This window comes from Callionymus lyra, chromosome 8 (assembly GCF_982586985.1).
Source record: "Callionymus lyra chromosome 8, fCalLyr1.hap1.1, whole genome shotgun sequence".
Classification (NCBI taxonomy): domain Eukaryota; kingdom Metazoa; phylum Chordata; class Actinopteri; order Syngnathiformes; family Callionymidae; genus Callionymus; species Callionymus lyra.
This window is the reverse complement of record NC_141825.1, coordinates 25,182,607-25,200,734: the sequence shown is the minus strand read 5'-3', so window position 1 is coordinate 25,200,734 and position 18,128 is coordinate 25,182,607. Positions and strand designations below refer to the sequence as shown.

General features: G+C 43.7%; 2 protein-coding genes across 4 annotated transcripts in view; both read left to right on the top strand.

Moving 5' to 3' along the window:
* Window positions 1-6,593, top strand: part of LOC148074371 (guanine nucleotide-binding protein G(o) subunit alpha) — a 51,615-nt gene extending 45,022 nt beyond the window's left edge. Inside the window, exons 7-8 of one of the 3 annotated variants that reach the window (XM_087798144.1) lie at window positions 4,725-4,878; window positions 6,140-6,593. In XM_087798144.1, the coding sequence (XP_087654270.1) occupies window positions 4,725-4,878; window positions 6,140-6,327 (342 nt within the window). In that variant the 3' untranslated portion in view covers window positions 6,328-6,593. Of the gene's footprint in view, window positions 1-1,926; window positions 4,615-4,724; window positions 4,879-6,139 lie in introns of those variants that run through there. The other 2 variants (XM_087798146.1, XM_087798145.1) reach the window with 2 other exon arrangements.
* An 11,273-nt stretch (window positions 6,594-17,866) lies between these two features.
* Window positions 17,867-18,128, top strand: part of cbfb (core-binding factor subunit beta) — a 25,276-nt gene continuing 25,014 nt past the window's right edge. Inside the window, exon 1 of the mRNA XM_087797908.1 lies at window positions 17,867-18,128. This exon is cut by the window's right edge and continues 94 nt beyond it. The gene's annotated coding sequence lies outside the window, so the exon portion shown is untranslated.

The window sequence follows — 18,128 nt, the reverse complement described above, 5'->3', positions numbered from 1 at the left end:
GCATGTGTGTGTATGATGGTGTGTTGTATTTGGGTGTTTTTGAGTGTGTGTGTGCCATAGTGTGTGCATACATGTGTGTGTATGAGAGTGTGTTGTATTTGGGTGTTTTGAGTGTGTGTGTACCATAGTGTGTGTATGAGAGTTTGTTGTATTTGAGTGTTTGTGAGTGTGTGTGCCATAGTGTGTGCATCATGTGTGTGTATGAGAGTGTGTTGTATTTGGGGGTTTGTGAGTGTGCGTGTGCCATAGTGTGTGCATGCATGTGTGTGTATGAGAGTGTGTTGTATTTGGGGGTTTGTGAGTGTGCGTGTGCCATAGTGTGTGCATGCATGTGTGTGTATGAGAGTGTGTTGTATTTGGGGGTTTGTGAGTGTGCGTGTGCCATAGTGTGTGCATGCATGTGTGTGTATGATGGTGTGTTGTATTTGGGTGTTTTTGAGTGTGTGTGTGCCATAGTGTGTGCATACATGTGTGTGTATGAGAGTGTGTTGTATTTGGGTGTTTTGAGTGTGTGTGTACCATAGTGTGTGTATGAGAGTTTGTTGTATTTGAGTGTTTGTGAGTGTGTGTGCAATAGTGTGTGCATCATGTGTGTGTATGAGAGTGTGTTGTATTTGAGTTTTTGTGAGTGTGTGTGCATGCATGTGTGTGTATGCATGTATGTGTATGAGAGTGTTTGTTGTATTTGAGTGTTTTTGAGTGTGTGTGTGTACCATAGTGTGTGTATGAGAGTTTGTTGTATTTGAGTGTTTGTGAGTGTGTGTGCGATAGCGTGTGCATGCATGTGTGTGTATGAGAGTGTGTTGTATTTGAGTTTTTGTTGTATTTTAGTGTTTGTTAGTTTGTGTGCGATAGTGTGTGCTTGCATGCATGTGTGGGTATGAGTTTATTTGTTGTACTTAAGTGTTTGTGCGTGTAAGTAAATAAGTAAGTAAGTAATATTTATTTATATAGCGCTTTTCGAGACCAGGGTCACAAAGCGCTTAAACAATCAAAACAATGCTCAAAAAAAAGTACATACTTTAAAGATCAAGATAATACTGAGAACAACACAGGAGTTCGAGAAATTCAAGGAAAAGCCTGAACAAATAGAAACGTCTTAAGGTGTTTCTTAAAGGAGTCAGTAGATCATCAAGCGCAAAGAGAGAGAAGATCGTTCCAAAGCTTAGGAGCAACAGCCTGAAAAGATTTCTCTCCTCTGGTCCTGAACCGTGTTCAGGAACCATCAGTAGATTCTGATCCACAGACCTCAGAGCCCGAGCTGGGGTGTAAGTCTGGATCAGATCACTGATGGAAGGTCTGACCATGAATAGATCTGAAAGTAAGAACCAGAATTTTAAAGTTGATCCTGAAAAAAACTGGAAGCCAGTGAAGAGTTTTAAGGACCGGAGAGATGCGAGTTCTTCTACTTGAGCGGGTCAGAATTCTCGCTGCAGAGTTCTGAATCAACTGCAGACGAGACAAATCCTTCTTGTTAAGACATGAAAACAAACTGTTACAATAGTCCAGACGAGAAGAAACAAACGCATGGATTATAAGATCCAGATCATGTTCCGACAACATTTTCCTAAGTTTAGAGATTTTTCTCAGTTGAAGGAAACAGTTTCTGGTCAGTTTTCTTCAGTGTTGAACAAGAGACATGTCTTTATCAAATACAACACCCAGGTGTGAGTGTGTGTCTAATCGTGTGTGTATGAGAGTGTTTTTTGTATGTGAGTGTGTGTTTGTGAGCATGTGTACATGCATGTCATTGTTTGTGTGTGTAAGTGTCAGTACGCATGTGTGTATGATAGCGCATGTGCGTGTAAGTGTGTTTGTCATGACCGGAGTGTGTACCTTCTGTTCTTGTGTGTAGTAACATCAGGGTCTAGTTCTTCATGTGTGTACCCGCCGGTTCAACTCTGACACGTGTGTGTTGTGCTGCAGGTCCGGACACGTACCTGGAGGGCATCGACTACATCAAGTCTCAGTACGAGACCAAGAACAAGTCGACGCACAAGGAGGTTTACTCCCACGTGACGTGCGCCACCGACACCAACAACATCCAGTTCGTGTTCGACGCCGTCACCGACGTGCTCATCGCCAACAACCTGCGCGGCATCGGCCTCTACTGACCGCTGCGCTCAGAACCCAGAAACATCTGTCAGACTCTGTTGTGTTGTACTATATTTTCATGCACAAAACTTTGGTGGTGTTGTTTCTTTTATTGCAAGAACACAACACACACACACAATCCAAGTTCACACAAAACACCGAAATCATGTAACGCAGAAAAACGTAAAACAATCAACATATATGCTTCAAAATAAACTATTTAAACAGCAATCGCACAACCCGGAGAAAAACACAAACATTCAATGGAGAATAAACGCCAAAAAGAAAGAGGAAAAACAAAACGCACACAGTGACGTTTAAAATCGAAACCATGAGAGAAACGAACGTGTAAAAACACCACGTGTGTGTTTTCTGTGTTTACTTATTGATGCTTGTGTTGATTCATTTGTGTTTTCATGAAGTTAAAATAGTCGCGACTCTACAAAAAATGCTTCCATGTCGAGTCGGCGAGTCAGAGCGACTCAAAAGTGCCAAAAAAATCGAATCCAAGGAACTTCCTGCAGCTTTTAGTCCCAATAAACATGGCCGACGTTGACGTGAGGTCACTTCCTGTCGACCGGAGGCGGAGCCTCGGTCACTCCTGGAGCAGGTGTGGAGTGTGTGACATAAACACCATCATGTGTTGATACAGTCGGTTCAGTGCAGCGACAGTCACGTGTCTTCAAGTCGACCAATCCCGTGCTTGAAGACCGTTGACCAATGACGTGTCGTGTCCTCGGTTCGCCTCATCTTGGCCCCGCCCACACTCAGGGTCGTCATCGAAGACGCTCTCGCCGTCTGATCTCAAGTGTGTCTGAACTTCCTCACAGGAAGTCCGGGTTCAGTTGTGTTGCCACGGTAACCGTCGTTATACTTCCTGTTTTGACGTCACTTTAACTGACGGTGAGTTGACTCGACCTGTGCATAAGTCACGTGTCCAGGAAGTGTGTTGTGTTGTGTTGAACCCTCATCGGTTCCTGGAGAGAAACTTGTGTGTGTGTTTGTGTGTGTGTGTGTTCAGCGACTACACAAACATGCTAATAAAGTCCGTGACGTGGTGCGTGACACACTGAACCACCTCAGGCCTGAACCAGTTGTGTGTGTGTCTGTGTGTAGTTACCTTTGTGAGTGTTGGTCCTCACCAAAGGTCAGAGTGTGTGTATGTGTGTGTGTGTGTGTGAGGAAAAGTGGCCCGTTGGTGTTGTTGAATACCCTTTTTTTCGTGGATTAATTACCCAGAAGGCACTTCTCTACCCTTTGCAAAGTCTCTCTCACACACAAACACACACTCACTTGTAAAGATACAGAATCTCCCGCACGCATATTTACACACGCACACTTCTACACAGAGATTTAAACACTCACCGACCATACACACACACACACACACACATACTCAAAGACACACACATTAACAGACAGGACACAGACACTCAAAATCACACAGACACACACTCACTGGCTTTCACACTCACACAGACATTAACGCACTTACGGACACACACACTCACACACAGATATAAACAGACATACTCAAAGACACACACGGACCACACACTCGCACATGCATATTTATATAAACAGACACACACACACACAGACATTCACTCACCCACAGACACACACTAAGACACACACACACACTCACACACAGATATAAACACACATACTCAAAGACACACACAGACCACACACTCGCACATGCATATTTATATAAACAGACACACACACAGAGACTTATACACACATAGATACACACATACATATATATACATATACACTCAGACACATACACACTTGTACACGCACACATAGACACTCACACAGAGACATTCACTCACCCACGGACACACACTAAGACACACACACTCGCACACGCATATATATAAACAGACACACACACACTTTCAACACATATAGACGCACACCTACATATATATACATATACACTCAGACTCACACACACACATAGACACTCACACAAACTAATACACACAAACGTACCCCTACGTACATAGACACACACACACAAATACACACAGACTCACACAGAGACCTTGAGAGTTGTCAGTTGTTGTGTTGCTTTGGAGAACCAGACCATTGTTAGCTTGTTAGCATAAACTAGCGTCAGTAGTTGTGTTGGATGTTTTGACATCACAGATCCAATCATCATCTTCTCCTTCGTTCACTTCCTTCGAGCGTGAACTTCACCATCAGCTCAGACTCCCTTTGACTAGATGTTCCTCGAGTCCGTGAGTCGCCGGAGAACGTGAAGTTGGTGTCGACCACGAGCTAACGACGCTACACAACCAGAAGCTAATGTCAACGTTTGTGGCCGAAACAATAAAATCAAGTGAACCGTAGATGAATGTAGGAACTGTGTGTGTGTGTGCGTCAAGTCATTCTCACAACACAACACAACACAACACAACACACGGCGTTTGAAGGACTTCATCACGAGGATGTTCTGCTCAGATGTTCTGCTGATCCTCATCTGCAGAATAAAACTCCTGACACGTCGACTGACTCATGGTTTTTTCTTCTTGTTTCCCTTGATCCCGGTGAGCCGCGACTCCTGGTCGGGACCATGACTCAGCACCTTCTTCTTCTTCTTCTGCCTCCCGTCTCAGAATCGCATGCACGAGTCGCTGATGCTGTTCGACTCGATCTGCAACAACAAGTTCTTCATCGACACGTCCATCATCCTCTTCCTCAACAAGAAGGATCTGTTCGCCGAGAAGATCAAGAAGTCGGCGCTCAGCATCTGCTTCCCCGAGTACACCGGTGAGTACACCACTGACATCAGGTGTAGGAAAGTATTGATACATTTAAATATCATGATACTTGTTTTCACAATACTGTATCGATATTCAGCAGTACTGTAAATACTAAAATGAATAAATAAATGACGATATGTCACGATATATTGACGAAGTATCACAAAACAGGGTCAACAATACGGTATTTTGTGATACAGTAGTAACAAGTATATATGTGTAGTATTTTCCAGTACTTGACTCTGGTATTGTGATAGTGTAGTAACAAGTATATATGTGTACTATTGTCCAGTACTTGACTCTGGTGTTGTGATAGTGTAGTAACAAGTATATATGTGTAGTATTTTCCAGTACTTGACTCTGGTGTTGTGATAGTTTAGTAACAAGTATATATGTGTAGTATTTTCCAGTACTTGACTCTGGTGTTGTGATAGTGTAGTAACAAGTATATATGTGTAGTATTTTCCAGTACTTGACTCTGGTGTTGTGATAGTTTAGTAACTAGTATATATGTGTAGTATTGTCCAGTACTTGACTCTGGTGTTGTGATAGTGTAGTAACAAGTATATATGTGTAGTATTTTCCAGTACTTGACTCTGGTGTTGTGATAGTTTAGTAACTAGTATATATGTGTAGTATTGTCCAGTACTTGACTCTGGTGTTGTGATAGTGTAGTAACAAGGATATATGTGTAGTATTGTCGAGTACTTGACTCTGGTGTTGTGATAGTGTAGTAACAAGTATATATGTGTAGTATTGTCCAGTACTTGACTCTGGTGTTGTGATAGTGTAGTAAAAAGGATATATGTGTAGTATTGTCCAGTACTTGACTCTGGTGTTGTGATAGTTTAGTAACTAGTATATATGTGTAGTATTGTCCAGTACTTGACATTGGTGTTGTGATAGTGTAGTAACAAGTATATATGTGTAGTATTGTCCAGCACTTGACTCTGGTGTTGTAGTATTTACAGACCACATGACTCTTGACAAAGTCGTAACTGCTTTCATTTGTTTTCAAACCAAAATATGTCCAAACATCAGCTTTAAAAGCTGCTGGAGTCACTGTATCCTCTCGTCCTCAGTCATCGCCAGGATTTTTTTTTTCCCTTTCTTAAGCTATGGAGGATGTAATGACCACTGCCAGAGGTTTAATTGTGTGTGTGTGTGTGTGTGTGTGTGTGTGTGTGTGTGTGTGTGTGTGTGTGTGTGTGTGTGTGTGTGTGTGTGTGTGTGTGTGTGTGTGTGTGTGTGTGTGTGTGTGTGTGCAGGCCCGAACACCTACGAGGACGCGGCGGCGTACATCCAGGCCCAGTTCGAGAGCAAGAACCGCTCGCCCAACAAGGAGATCTACTGTCACCTGACCTGCGCCACAGACACGGGGAACATCCAGGTCGTGTTCGACGCCGTCACCGACATCATCATCGCCAACAACCTCCGAGGCTGCGGCTTGTACTGAGCTGAGCTAACCTCTCTCCCCCCTGTCTCCCCCCTCCCTCCCTATCTCCCCCCTTCCTCCCTATCTCCCCCCTCCCCCCCCCCCTGACACTGCTGTGGATGCTGATTATTTAAAAAGAAAGAAAAAATGCAACTAGAACATATTAATAATATCGAGGGTCATGTGACGAGTAGGCGTTTGTGTATAAATATATATATATATATCATGTTTTTAGTTTCTCCGCCACACTCACCCGTCGTCGTAGAAACACTGCAGCCTTGAACAAAGTCGATGAAAATGTTTTTTTTCTTTTATTTGTTTTATATTTTAGCGGCGGTTTTCGGTGGCGGCGTCGGCGACGAACACACACACACACACACACACACACACGACCCGCCGGGTTCACTTTTGTTTACATTTGTCGCGTCTGTCCTTCGGCGGCGGCGCGGACACGCTAACGTAGCTTAGCAGCAACCGGGGAGGAGGGCGCGTCCGCTCGCCCCGCGTCTTCCTCTCGGCCGCCCTCGCGGCATCGGTTCATGTTTGTAGCTGCCGGTGTCGTGACGCCCTGATGGGCGAGGGGCCGGCGTGCGATGGACTTCCTGTGACCAGCAGGGGGCGCAGGGCGTGCGGACGCTTCCTTCTCGGCGAGCGTTCACGCCTCAAGTTTAGGGTGATTGACTCACGTTATCTACCGATGGACACCATCTCTCTAGCGCCACCGATGCATCCATGCATGACCTTCTGTTGCAATGGTTGGAGGGGGTTAAAAGGGGGGGTAGCGAGGGGGCAGGGGGGTAGCGAGGGGGCGGGGGGGTGTCGCTGCGCTGTTCGTCTTCTTCTTTGAAACTTTGTACGAGCGTAGTTCGTAAAAAAAAAACGACCAGAAAATGTCCTTAAAAAAGTGCGTAAACGGGGGCCGGGAGCTGATTGGCTCCTTCACGTGGGGAAGGGCGGAGTCATCTAATGATTGACAGGCGGGCGGGTGTGGATCACTTTCAATTCTAGTTTGTTTTTCCCTTGAATGACGGACATTGATTTGATATTAATTCATCAGTTCGATCAGACGTCACTTTAGTTCATGAACACATTCATTTTTATTCTTTAGTTTTAAGACTTGATGAACTGTTGTGTTACATCCACCGTTGTGTTGCCTTGTGTGTGACTGTGTGTGTGGATATGTGTGCAAGTCTTAGTGTGTGTGTTTGTGTGAGTGACAACATCTCAAGTCTCTTGGGTGTTGAGGAAGATGTTTTTGTGGATAAACCATACACACAGTCCTACACACAGTCCTACACAGTCCTACACACAGTCCTACACAGTCCTACACACAGTCCTACACACAGTCCTACACAGTCCTACACACAGTCCTACACACAGTCCTACACAGTCCTACACACAGTCCTACACACAGTCCTACACAGTCCTACACACAGTCCTACACACAGTCCTACACAGTCCTACACACAGTCTTACACACAGTCCAACACTCAGTCCTACACACAGTCCTACACACAGTCATACACACAGTCATACACAAAGTCCTACACACAGTCATACACACAGTCCTACACACAGTCCTACACACAGTCCTACACACAGTCATACACACAGTCCTACACACAGTCCTACACACAGTCCTACACACAGTCATACACACAGTCATACACACAGTCATACACACAGTCATACACACAGTCCTACACACAGTCCTACACACAGTCATACACACAGTCATACACACAGTCATACACACAGTCCTACACACAGTCATACACAAAGTCCTACACACAGTCATACACACAGTCCTACACACAGTCCTACACACAGTCCTACACACAGTCATACACACAGTCCTACACACAGTCCTACACACAGTCATACACACAGTCCTACACACAATCCTACACACAATCCTACACACAGTCCTACACACAGTCCTACACACAGTCATACACACAGTCCTACACACAGTCCTACACACAGTCCTACACACAGTCCTACACACAGTCCTACACACAGTCATACACACAGTCATACACACAGTCCTACACACATGTACACACCCACAAACACACTCGACATCTTGACATGAATTGAGTTCCAGCTACTGAAGTTCTTGCATCAACAACACGAGTCACACACACACACACACACACACACACACACACACACACACACACCAGTTGATTGACAGCCTTGATGTTGATCCACTTCTTCGATGGTTTTACACACTTCTATGTTTAAAAACCATGTTTTTCCATCAAAACAAACGTTTGTTTCACGACAACCTTGAGTCGTTCGAACCTGCTCGCCCGTCTCCCAGATCACCACGACGACCATCACCCACCCCCCCCCCCCCCGCCCTCTATAATTCTTTTGAAAAAGTTTTGCCTGTTTCCTGCATTAGACGCGTCCCCGGCTAGCTGGGACGCCTCCGGCTTCTATTCCGATGATTCCAGGATGAGCGCGTCTGTGGCTGCGTCGCTAGTTAGAGACGCATGTTCACACTTCTGCTGTATAAACTTCTACGTCTGTCTTTGGTTGGACTCACACCTACTTCCAGGTCTACAAGGAAAAGCACAGCTCTCTCTCTCACACACACACACACACACACACACAAACACACACACGATATATATGTAGATTTGGAAATTTGTTATCATTTATTCGCTCCATCTCAAGAAAACTCTCTTGGTTTCTAGTTTTGAAAACTGTGTCTGACGATGATGATGATGATGATGATGATGATGATGATGATGATGACTCTTCATCTCTTTTTTACCTCCTCTGTTCACTTCTCTACCCAGTGAATGCTTTTCTTTCCGTGCAGCTTTCCTCCTCTCTAGTGAATGGTTGTGACTTCGTGTGGGACGTTCGTGCTGGAAAAAAAAAAACCAATCGAATGTAGTGTTTACATTAAAGCCAGTTTTCATGACAACAAACATGGCGTCCGTGTCGTGTGTCGCGAGGGTCGTCGTGACGACGAAACGACGAGTGGATTCACGAGTCGACTCAAGTCGATCCGTGAGTCATGGATCCACTGACTCATTCTTACGAGTCTAGACATGCAGTTTTGTTATTTGTACACCAGGTGGCGCACTAGACATGCCGTTTTGTTATTTGTACACCAGGTGGCGCACTAGACATACAGTTTTGTTATTTGTACACCAGGTGGCGCACTAGACATACAGTTTTGTTATTTGTACACCAGGTGGCGCACTAGACATGCAGTTTTGTTATTTGTACACCAGGTGATCCCTCCTCTTCTTCCTCCTCTTCCTCTTCTTCTTCTTCCTCTTCTTCCTATTCTTCTTCCTCCTCTTCTTCTTCCTCTTCTTCTTCTTCCTCCTCTTCTTCCTCCTCTTCCTCCTCTTCTTCTTCCTCTTCTTCCTCCTCTTCTTCTTCCTCTTCTTCTTTCTCCTCTTCTTCATCTTCTTCTTCCTATTCTTCTTCATCATCTTCTTCCTCTTCCTTTTCTTCCTAATCCTCCTCCTCTTCTTCCTCTTCCTCCTCCTCCACCTGTTCTTCTTCCTCTTCCTCCACCTCCTCTTCTTCCTCTTCCTCATCCTCCTCTTCTTCTTCCTCTTCATCCTCTTCTTCTTCCTATTCTTCTTCCTCCTCCTCCACCTCCTCTTCTTCCTCTTCCTCCACCTCCTCTTCTTCCTCTTCCTCCACCTCCTCTTCTTCTTCCTCTTCTTCTTCTTGTTCCTCTTCTTCCTCTTCTTCTTCCTCTTCTTCCTCTTCCTAATCTTCTTCTTCTTCCTCCACCTCCTCTTCTTCTTCCTATTCATCCTCTTCTTCTTGCTCTTCTTCTTACTCCTCATCCTTCTCTTCTTCCTCTTCTTCTTCTTCCTCATCCTCCTCTTCTTCTTCTTCCTCATCCTCCTCTTCTTCTTCCTCTTCATCCTCTTCTTCTTCCTATTCTTCTTCCTCCTCCTCCACCTCCTCTTCTTCCTCTTCCTCCACCTCCTCTTCTTCCTCTTCCTCCACCTCCTCTTCTTCTTCCTATTCTTCTTCTTGTTCCTCTTCTTCCTTTTCTTCTTCCTCTTCTTCCTCTTCCTAATCTTCTTCTTCTTCCTCCACCTCCTCTTCTTCTTCCTATTCATCCTCTTCTTCTTGCTCTTCTTCTTACTCCTCATCCTTCTATTCTTCCTCTTCTTCTTCTTCCTCATCCTCCTCTTCTTCTTCCTCTTCATCCTCTTCTTCCTATTCTTCTTCCTCATCCTCCTTCTCCTCCTTCTCCTCCTCGCTCTGCACCACAGACCAGGTGAACCATCTAGTGGCGGAGCGGCGTCACTGCAGCGCCACGCCCTGACAGCAGACTCTCCGTGATCACGACTTCCTCTCTTCTCCTCCCTCCTGCCTTCCGTCGTTAACTCTCTCCTCTCCTCTCTACACCGGAGGAGGAATGAAGAGAAAGTCCCCACGACGTCAGAAACGACCGGACCTACACACACACACACACGCACACGCACACACGCACACACACGCACGCCGGGATATTAATAGTCCTCCAGCAGCAGGCTGTTGCTAGGATACCAGCCGGATCGGAGTCCTCAGACACACACTTTGTTTACAGAGACGTTGTTGGAGACAAAGATCCTTTTGACGTCGATGATTGACAGATGCTGACAGAAGCTGACAGTGATCACTATCATGTCTTTCATCTTTTATACTTATAGTTATTTTATCTGCTATTTTCCCGCGCTCTGAAATATTTGAAGATTATTGTTTCCAGATTAAATTAAACCACTATTTTTTTCATTATTTTGTATTTCATCAACGCATGTTCCGAGAATTGTGATACCTTGAGGACTTTAGTTATTATTATTATTATTATTATGTAACTAGTTCGGGGAATAATCATTTTATCAGCTGATCTTTTATTTTCTATATTTAAAGGCTCTACACGCAGTTTTAAAAAAAAGTTTTTCTCCCTCTAGCGTTGTAACAGTAGTACTGCAATATTGTAAATACTTTCGCCATCGTTTGTTTACAAAAGCAGATAAAATTCTTGTTCTGTCAGTTTGTAATGTATTATTTATTGAGTTTCTCATATCGAATCAAATGTGTCTGTGACGTAGTTGTCATGTGACCTCGTTATATTAAGTTTAACTGGGTCAGAAATGTTGTTTACATTCATGTATTTCACGAATTTAGTTGTTTTTCTACGTTTTGTTTAATTTTTTTTTAACTATTTGTGTCTCAATAAATGGGTTTATTTTCGTGTTTTATTAGATTCTCAGACTCGCCCTCACAGTTGTCACTACGTTGTTGAGAAAGAGTCTGTAAACGTTTCTTATTAATGTTAAAAATCATGTTTTCATAAATGTTTGTTTGTATTTCTGTCTCGTATTTTTTGTTTGTTTGTTTTTGTCATGTTCAGTTGTTCAGGGACGAGTGTGTGCCGTTGAGCAAGGCTTCACTTGGTTTATCGTTATATAAATAAAAAGAAAATAATGGTTCGTGATGTAACACAATAACAACACAATAACTACACGAAGGTTCGTGACTAACTCATGACTCCAGCCCGTGTGACGCTCCTTTGAACCACACGGGGGCGCTGATGTTAAGGTGATCTACTCCAGACAGGTGTCCGATTAGAGGAAGAGGAAACAAGATCTTCTCATCATTGATCAACCAGAAGATGTTTTATTGTTTAAATCCACGCACGTTTACATTTCTGTCACATACGTGACGTCACGAGAGAAGGACCAGTGCTCGTCCGCGGGACATGATGCGCGTTCTCGCCGCTAGAGGGAACCAAAGACAAGATAATTCGTCCTTGAGTGACGATAAGAAAACACGACGATGACTGAAGAATTATTTTCAGTCAAAACAACTTTTGTCAAACTGCAGCTTCTGACTCTGATGGGATCATCTGCTGTTGACGTGTGTGTTTGCTTCTCCTGGAGACTGATGGAGTACCTAGAGGAGAGCTTTGAGTCACAGAGCTGCTTTAGAAACAAACACACAGAGGGGCTCAGAGACAGACGGGACGGTGGGACAGACTGGTATAGTTACAAGCTGACAGAGACAAACACACACAGAGACAAACACACACACAGACAAACACACACAGAGACAAACACACACAGAGACAAACACACACACAGACAAACACACACAGAGACAAACACACACAGAGACAAACACAAACAGAGACTGAAAGACACAAAGAAAGACAGGCAGAGAGACAGACAGATGGGCAGAGAGACAGACAGAGAGACAGATGCACACAGAGACAGACGGACGGACAGACAGACGGACAGAAAGACAGTTGGACACAGAAACAGACAGACGGGTAGATAGACAGACAGATGGGCAGAGAGACAGACAGACGGACACAGAGACAGACAGACGGGCAGAGAGACAGATGGACATAGAGACAGACAGACGGACACAGAGACAGACAGATGGGCAGAGAGACAGACAGACGGACACAGAGACAGACAGACGGGCAGAGAGACAGACAGATGGACATAGAGACAGACAGATGGACACAGAGACAAACAGACAGGCAGAGAGACAGAAAGACGGACAGAGAGACAGACAGATGGACATAGAGACAGACAGATGGACACAGAGACAGACAGACGTGCAGAGAGACAGACAGACGAGCAGAGAGACAGACAGATAGACAGACAGACGTGCAGAGAGACAGGCAGACGAGCAGAGAGACAGACAGACGAGCAGAGAGACAGACAGACAGACAGATGAGCAGAGAGACAGACAGACAGACAGACGTGCAGACAGACAGATGGGCACAGAGACAGAGACAGACGGGCAGAGAGACAGACAGACAGACAGACAGACGGGCAGTGAGACAGACAGATGGGCACAGAGACAGAGACAGACGGGCAGAGAGACAGACAGACAGACAGACAGACGGGCACAGAGACAGAGACAGGCGTCTGAGTGAGCGTAACAGATACTATAATACTTGACAGAGTGTTTCCAAAATTGACTCAGTCTCGGGATCCCGTCGTCTGACGAGAATAAACACACATCAAGGCGTCTCCCTGCCTCTGATGTAACCCCGCCGGGTCACCACGACCCGTCACAGTCCAGACCCGGGATTCTAAAACGGGGGCCGGAGCGTGAGTGAGTCGAGGGTCTTTTATTTCAGGTGATGTCAGACTCGTCTGGACACGCCGACCCCAGGGTTGTGAACATGTTGTTGTTGTTGTTAGCACGGTCGTGCTAATGGCTACGGTGACGAAACAGATCATGTTGTCATGGTTACGGCGCCAGAGTTCTGTCGGGTTGTTCTGAACCAGAATTCAGCAGATTCTTGGTGAGATGTTCTGGGAACACTTTGTTCAATATTTAACAATCTGAGCCGCAGATCTTGACGCTAAAGTAGGTTATAGAGCCGAGCTGATGCCTTTATGCATGATTGATCACCTTAACACTGCTGTGTGTGTGTCACCTGGATGTCAACACACACACACACACACACACACACACACACACACACACACACACACACACACACACACTCCTGAGTCGACATCATTATCTTCAGTGTGAAATATTTATCAGCAGCAGCTTCAGAAGTTTCTCGACACAAAAACATCTCCTGGAACATCATCCTTCGATTTAGTCAAGTTTATTTTTCTGTTTTACTTTATTGGTGTAAACTTCTATACTCTTCTTTTTCATTTGTGTTCTTTGTTTTTGCCATTTTTAACCTTGCTTTCTCGTGTTTTGTGTTCTTCACGACGTAACTTCACCTGGACGAGCCACCAAGAGAGTACTTGAGTGTCATGTGACCTCCAAAGATACCAGAAATAATTATAATTATAATAATAAGTTTAATCCTTTTAATAATTAAAAATAATAATACTAGAGACTGTCAGAACAAGAGACTTTATCAGGTTTTGAAAATCAAATAAACCTCCTGGATCAGGAAATGGGGCAACAGAGATTTTTATTAGTGTTGTAGTTACAGTTTGCTGACACCGGGGGAGCCAGAAACAACCATTTTTATTTTACGTATTGTTGCTTTAAGCACTAATCAAGTCATTTGTTGTGTGTTAAGTCCATTATGGATGGATGGATGGATGGATGGATGGATGGATGGATGGATGGATGGATGGATGGATGGATGGATGGATGGATGGATGGGTGGGTGGGTGGGTGGGTGGGTGGATGGATGGATGGATGGATGGATGGATGGATGGATGGATGGATGGATGGATGGATGGATGGATGGATGGATGGATGGATGGATGGATGGATGGATGGATGGATGGATGGATGGATGGATGGATGGATGGATGGATGGATGGATGGATGGATGGATGGATGGATGGATGGATAGATAGATAGATAGATAGATAGATAGATAGATAGATAGATAGATAGATAGATAGATAGATAGATAGATAGATAGATAGATAGATAGATAGATAGATAGATAGATAGATAGATAGATAGAAGGTTTGTTATAATTGAATAATTTAATTTAATCATTTTTTTTCTTTTTTAAAACAATAATTTTAATTTGTATTTTCTTAAATCCAATATTAAAATATTGGTATAAAAGTGCCACCAGATAATATTTAGACATTAATTACTACTTAATCAACTGTCATTTTTTATTTTTATATTTACTTTAAAAGGCTAGAAATGAAAATATATATTTAATATTTCTGAAGTAACAGGATTAGTATATCAAGCTCTGTGTGTAAAGAAACATAATCATTTAGAAAATTATGACAGTGTTTTATTCAATTTTAATTAAAAACAAATTAAACATTTCAATATACAAAGTATTGAATTAAATAATTCAGAAAATAATGCTTTAAAAAACATTTGAGTGAAGTTTCAAGAACATTCTCATGGCTCTGATGTTTCTTCATATCTTCATCTCAAGTCTATCTTCTGCTGGAACCTCCTGAGAAGCTTCTGAGTGTTGATGACGTCCATGAAGATCTCGTGAAGTGATCACGTGATTAATTGATGACACTTTACTGCAGGAACCATCACCAGAGAAATCAATGACACGCCGTCATAAAGAACCTTTTCTCTGCATGTCCTGGCAGCAGATGCTCTGGCCCGAGGGCTCGTGGGCAGGAGATGAAACATTGAGCAGAAGAACCGCAGGAGTTCAGAGGTAATTTCACTCGGTTCTGACTGAAGTTTGCTCAACGCAGCGAGTTACCGAAGCACTTCCTGGTCCAAAAACAATAACAACTTTTGTGTGCAGCTTCTTTATGAACAACAACAACACCACAGCGCCACATACTGGCCTAGCATGTCAACTACTGTTATTACTACTTTACTATTTTGTTTTCCCTCCACTAGACCATTGAAACAACTCCTGTGTATGTGTGTGTGTGTGTGTGTGTATCTCTGTGTGTGTACATGTATCTATCTGTGTGTTTGTGTATGTGTACATGTATCTATCTGTGTGTGTGTGTGTATGTGTACATGTATCTATCTGTGTGTGTTTGTGTATGTGTACATGTATCTATCTATGTGTTTGTGTACATGTATCTCCACTAGAACCTTGAAACAACTCCTGTGTGCATCTTTATCTGTGTGTGTGTCTCTATCATAGTGTGTAGCTGTGTGTGTGTGTGTGTACATGTATCTATCTATGTGTTTGTGTACATGTATCTCTACTAGAACCTTGAAACAACTCCTGTGTGCATCTTTATCTGTGTGTGTGTCTCTATCATAGTGTGTAGCTGTGTGTGTGTGTGTGTACATGTCTCTATCTATGTGTGTGTGTACATGTATCTCCACTAGAACCTTGAAACAACTCCTGTGTGTGTCTTTATCTGTGTATGTGTCTCTATCATAGTGTGTAGCTGTGTGTGTGTATGTGTACATGTCTCTATCTATGTGTTTGTGTACATGTATCTCCACTAGAACCTTGAAACAACTCCTGTGTGCGTCTTTATCTGTGTGTGTGTCTCTATCATAGTGTGTAGCTGTGTGTGTGTGTATGTGTACATGTCTCTATCTATGTGTTTGTGTACATGTATCTCCACTAGAACCTTGAAACAACTCCTGTGTGCGTCTTCATCTGTGTGTGTGTCTCTATCTGTGTGTGCGTCTCTATCATAGTGTGTAGCTGTGTGTGTGTACATGTATCTACACTAGACGATTGAAACAAGTCCTGTGTGTGTGTATCCATCTATGTGTGTCTATGTGTGTTTATCAGAGTGTACGTCTGGGTCTATGTGTAACTTTGTTTAACTGTGTGTGTTTCTGTCTGTCTATCCCTGTGTGTGTGTCTATGTGTAACTTTGTTTATCCGTGTGTGTGTCTGTGTCAAATGTGTTTGTGTTCATCTGTGAGTCTTTCTGTCTATGTACTGTATGTGTGTGTGTGTGTCTATTTCTATGATTGTGTGTCGATGTGTATTTCTGTGTCTTTGTGTGTGTGTCTGTGACTGCAGGCGTGTGTTTGACTTTCTTCGTCACATCAGGATCCTATAAACGTTCCTGTGGTCGGGAGCTCGCACATGCGCAGTGGCCGCGTGGCACGTCTCGTAGTTGAATGAATGAGTGGGGGAGGGAGGGGTGAGGAGGGGTGAGGAGGGGTGAGGAGGGGGAGAAGTGGGGTGACGGTATTTGTGGGTAGCGCAGTCACGTGAGCGACACCGCGGAGCCAGGAAGTTTCTCTGGTGCGTTTACGGCCATGACGAGAAAAAAACACATAGTTTTATCAACTAAACACTTTCTTGACACTTCCTGCTCTTCCAGAACTTGATTGACAGATTTAATGACGTCATCACCAGACAATGACGTCCTTAAATGAACGTGACGCGTCATCTGGTGCCTTCACGAGCGCTGTCGAGTTGAATGATTGACTGATCGATGAAGTAAAAGATCGATACGATGATCTGATTATTTAAATAAATGACGTATTTTTTTTTAATAAACTTTAATTATTTTTATATGAATTATTACACGTAGATAAATATCTTGTCTATGTCGAATGTTTTTAACACGTAAAATAAAAGAATAAAGTTTTAATCAAAGTGTTTAAATTGTATTAAAAGTCGATCAAAGGCAGGAAATAGTTTTTTATTTGAAAGTAAAAAGTATTTAAAACTAAAGTCAGGAAGTCACGCATTGCGATGGTGCGTTCACGGGCGCAGCGGAGCGTAGGATATTCGAACGTCAAGTGGACCCGCTCACCAGAAATGGACAGAAGAAGTGAAAATTTAAAAAAAAAGATTGATATAAAAAAGATGGTGTATTATTATTAAATAAAACAAGTGTATTTTATTTTATATGAAGTTATTTCACGACACAAACTCGTCACTTCAACCACAGATTTAAGTTTATTTAGGAATAAATCGTTGCGTCAAACGCGGATTTGAACGGTTTGAATCGAACCTCAGAGGTTCTGAAAGCGTCGAATCTAAAGCGACACTTTTGTGGGTCAGAAATTCGGGTGAAAAGTCCCGGAATGTGAAGCGCGAGCGAGATTTACGGAGAAGACTTGAAAGTTGCAGGTATCAGAGAGAGAGAGGGTGCGCTCGAGCGAGAGAGGGAGGGAGCTGGAGAGGAAGAAGGGAGGAAAGGAGGGAGGAAAGGAGGGAGACACACGGAGAGGGAGGAGGTCAATCGAAGCTCGAGCTCCCGGGTCAGTCGAGTCAGAGACCCGCAGGATCTCACGAGCACGCGCGGGCGAACACGGAAGAGAGAGAGAGAAGAAGGAGAGGAAAGAGAAGAAGTTGGAGGACGAGCAGGAAGTAGAGGAGAAGAAAGAAGAGGAGGACGAGAAGAAAGAAGAGAAGAAAGAGGAGGAGGACGAGAAGAAAGAAGAGAAGAAGGAGGAGGAGGACGAGAAGA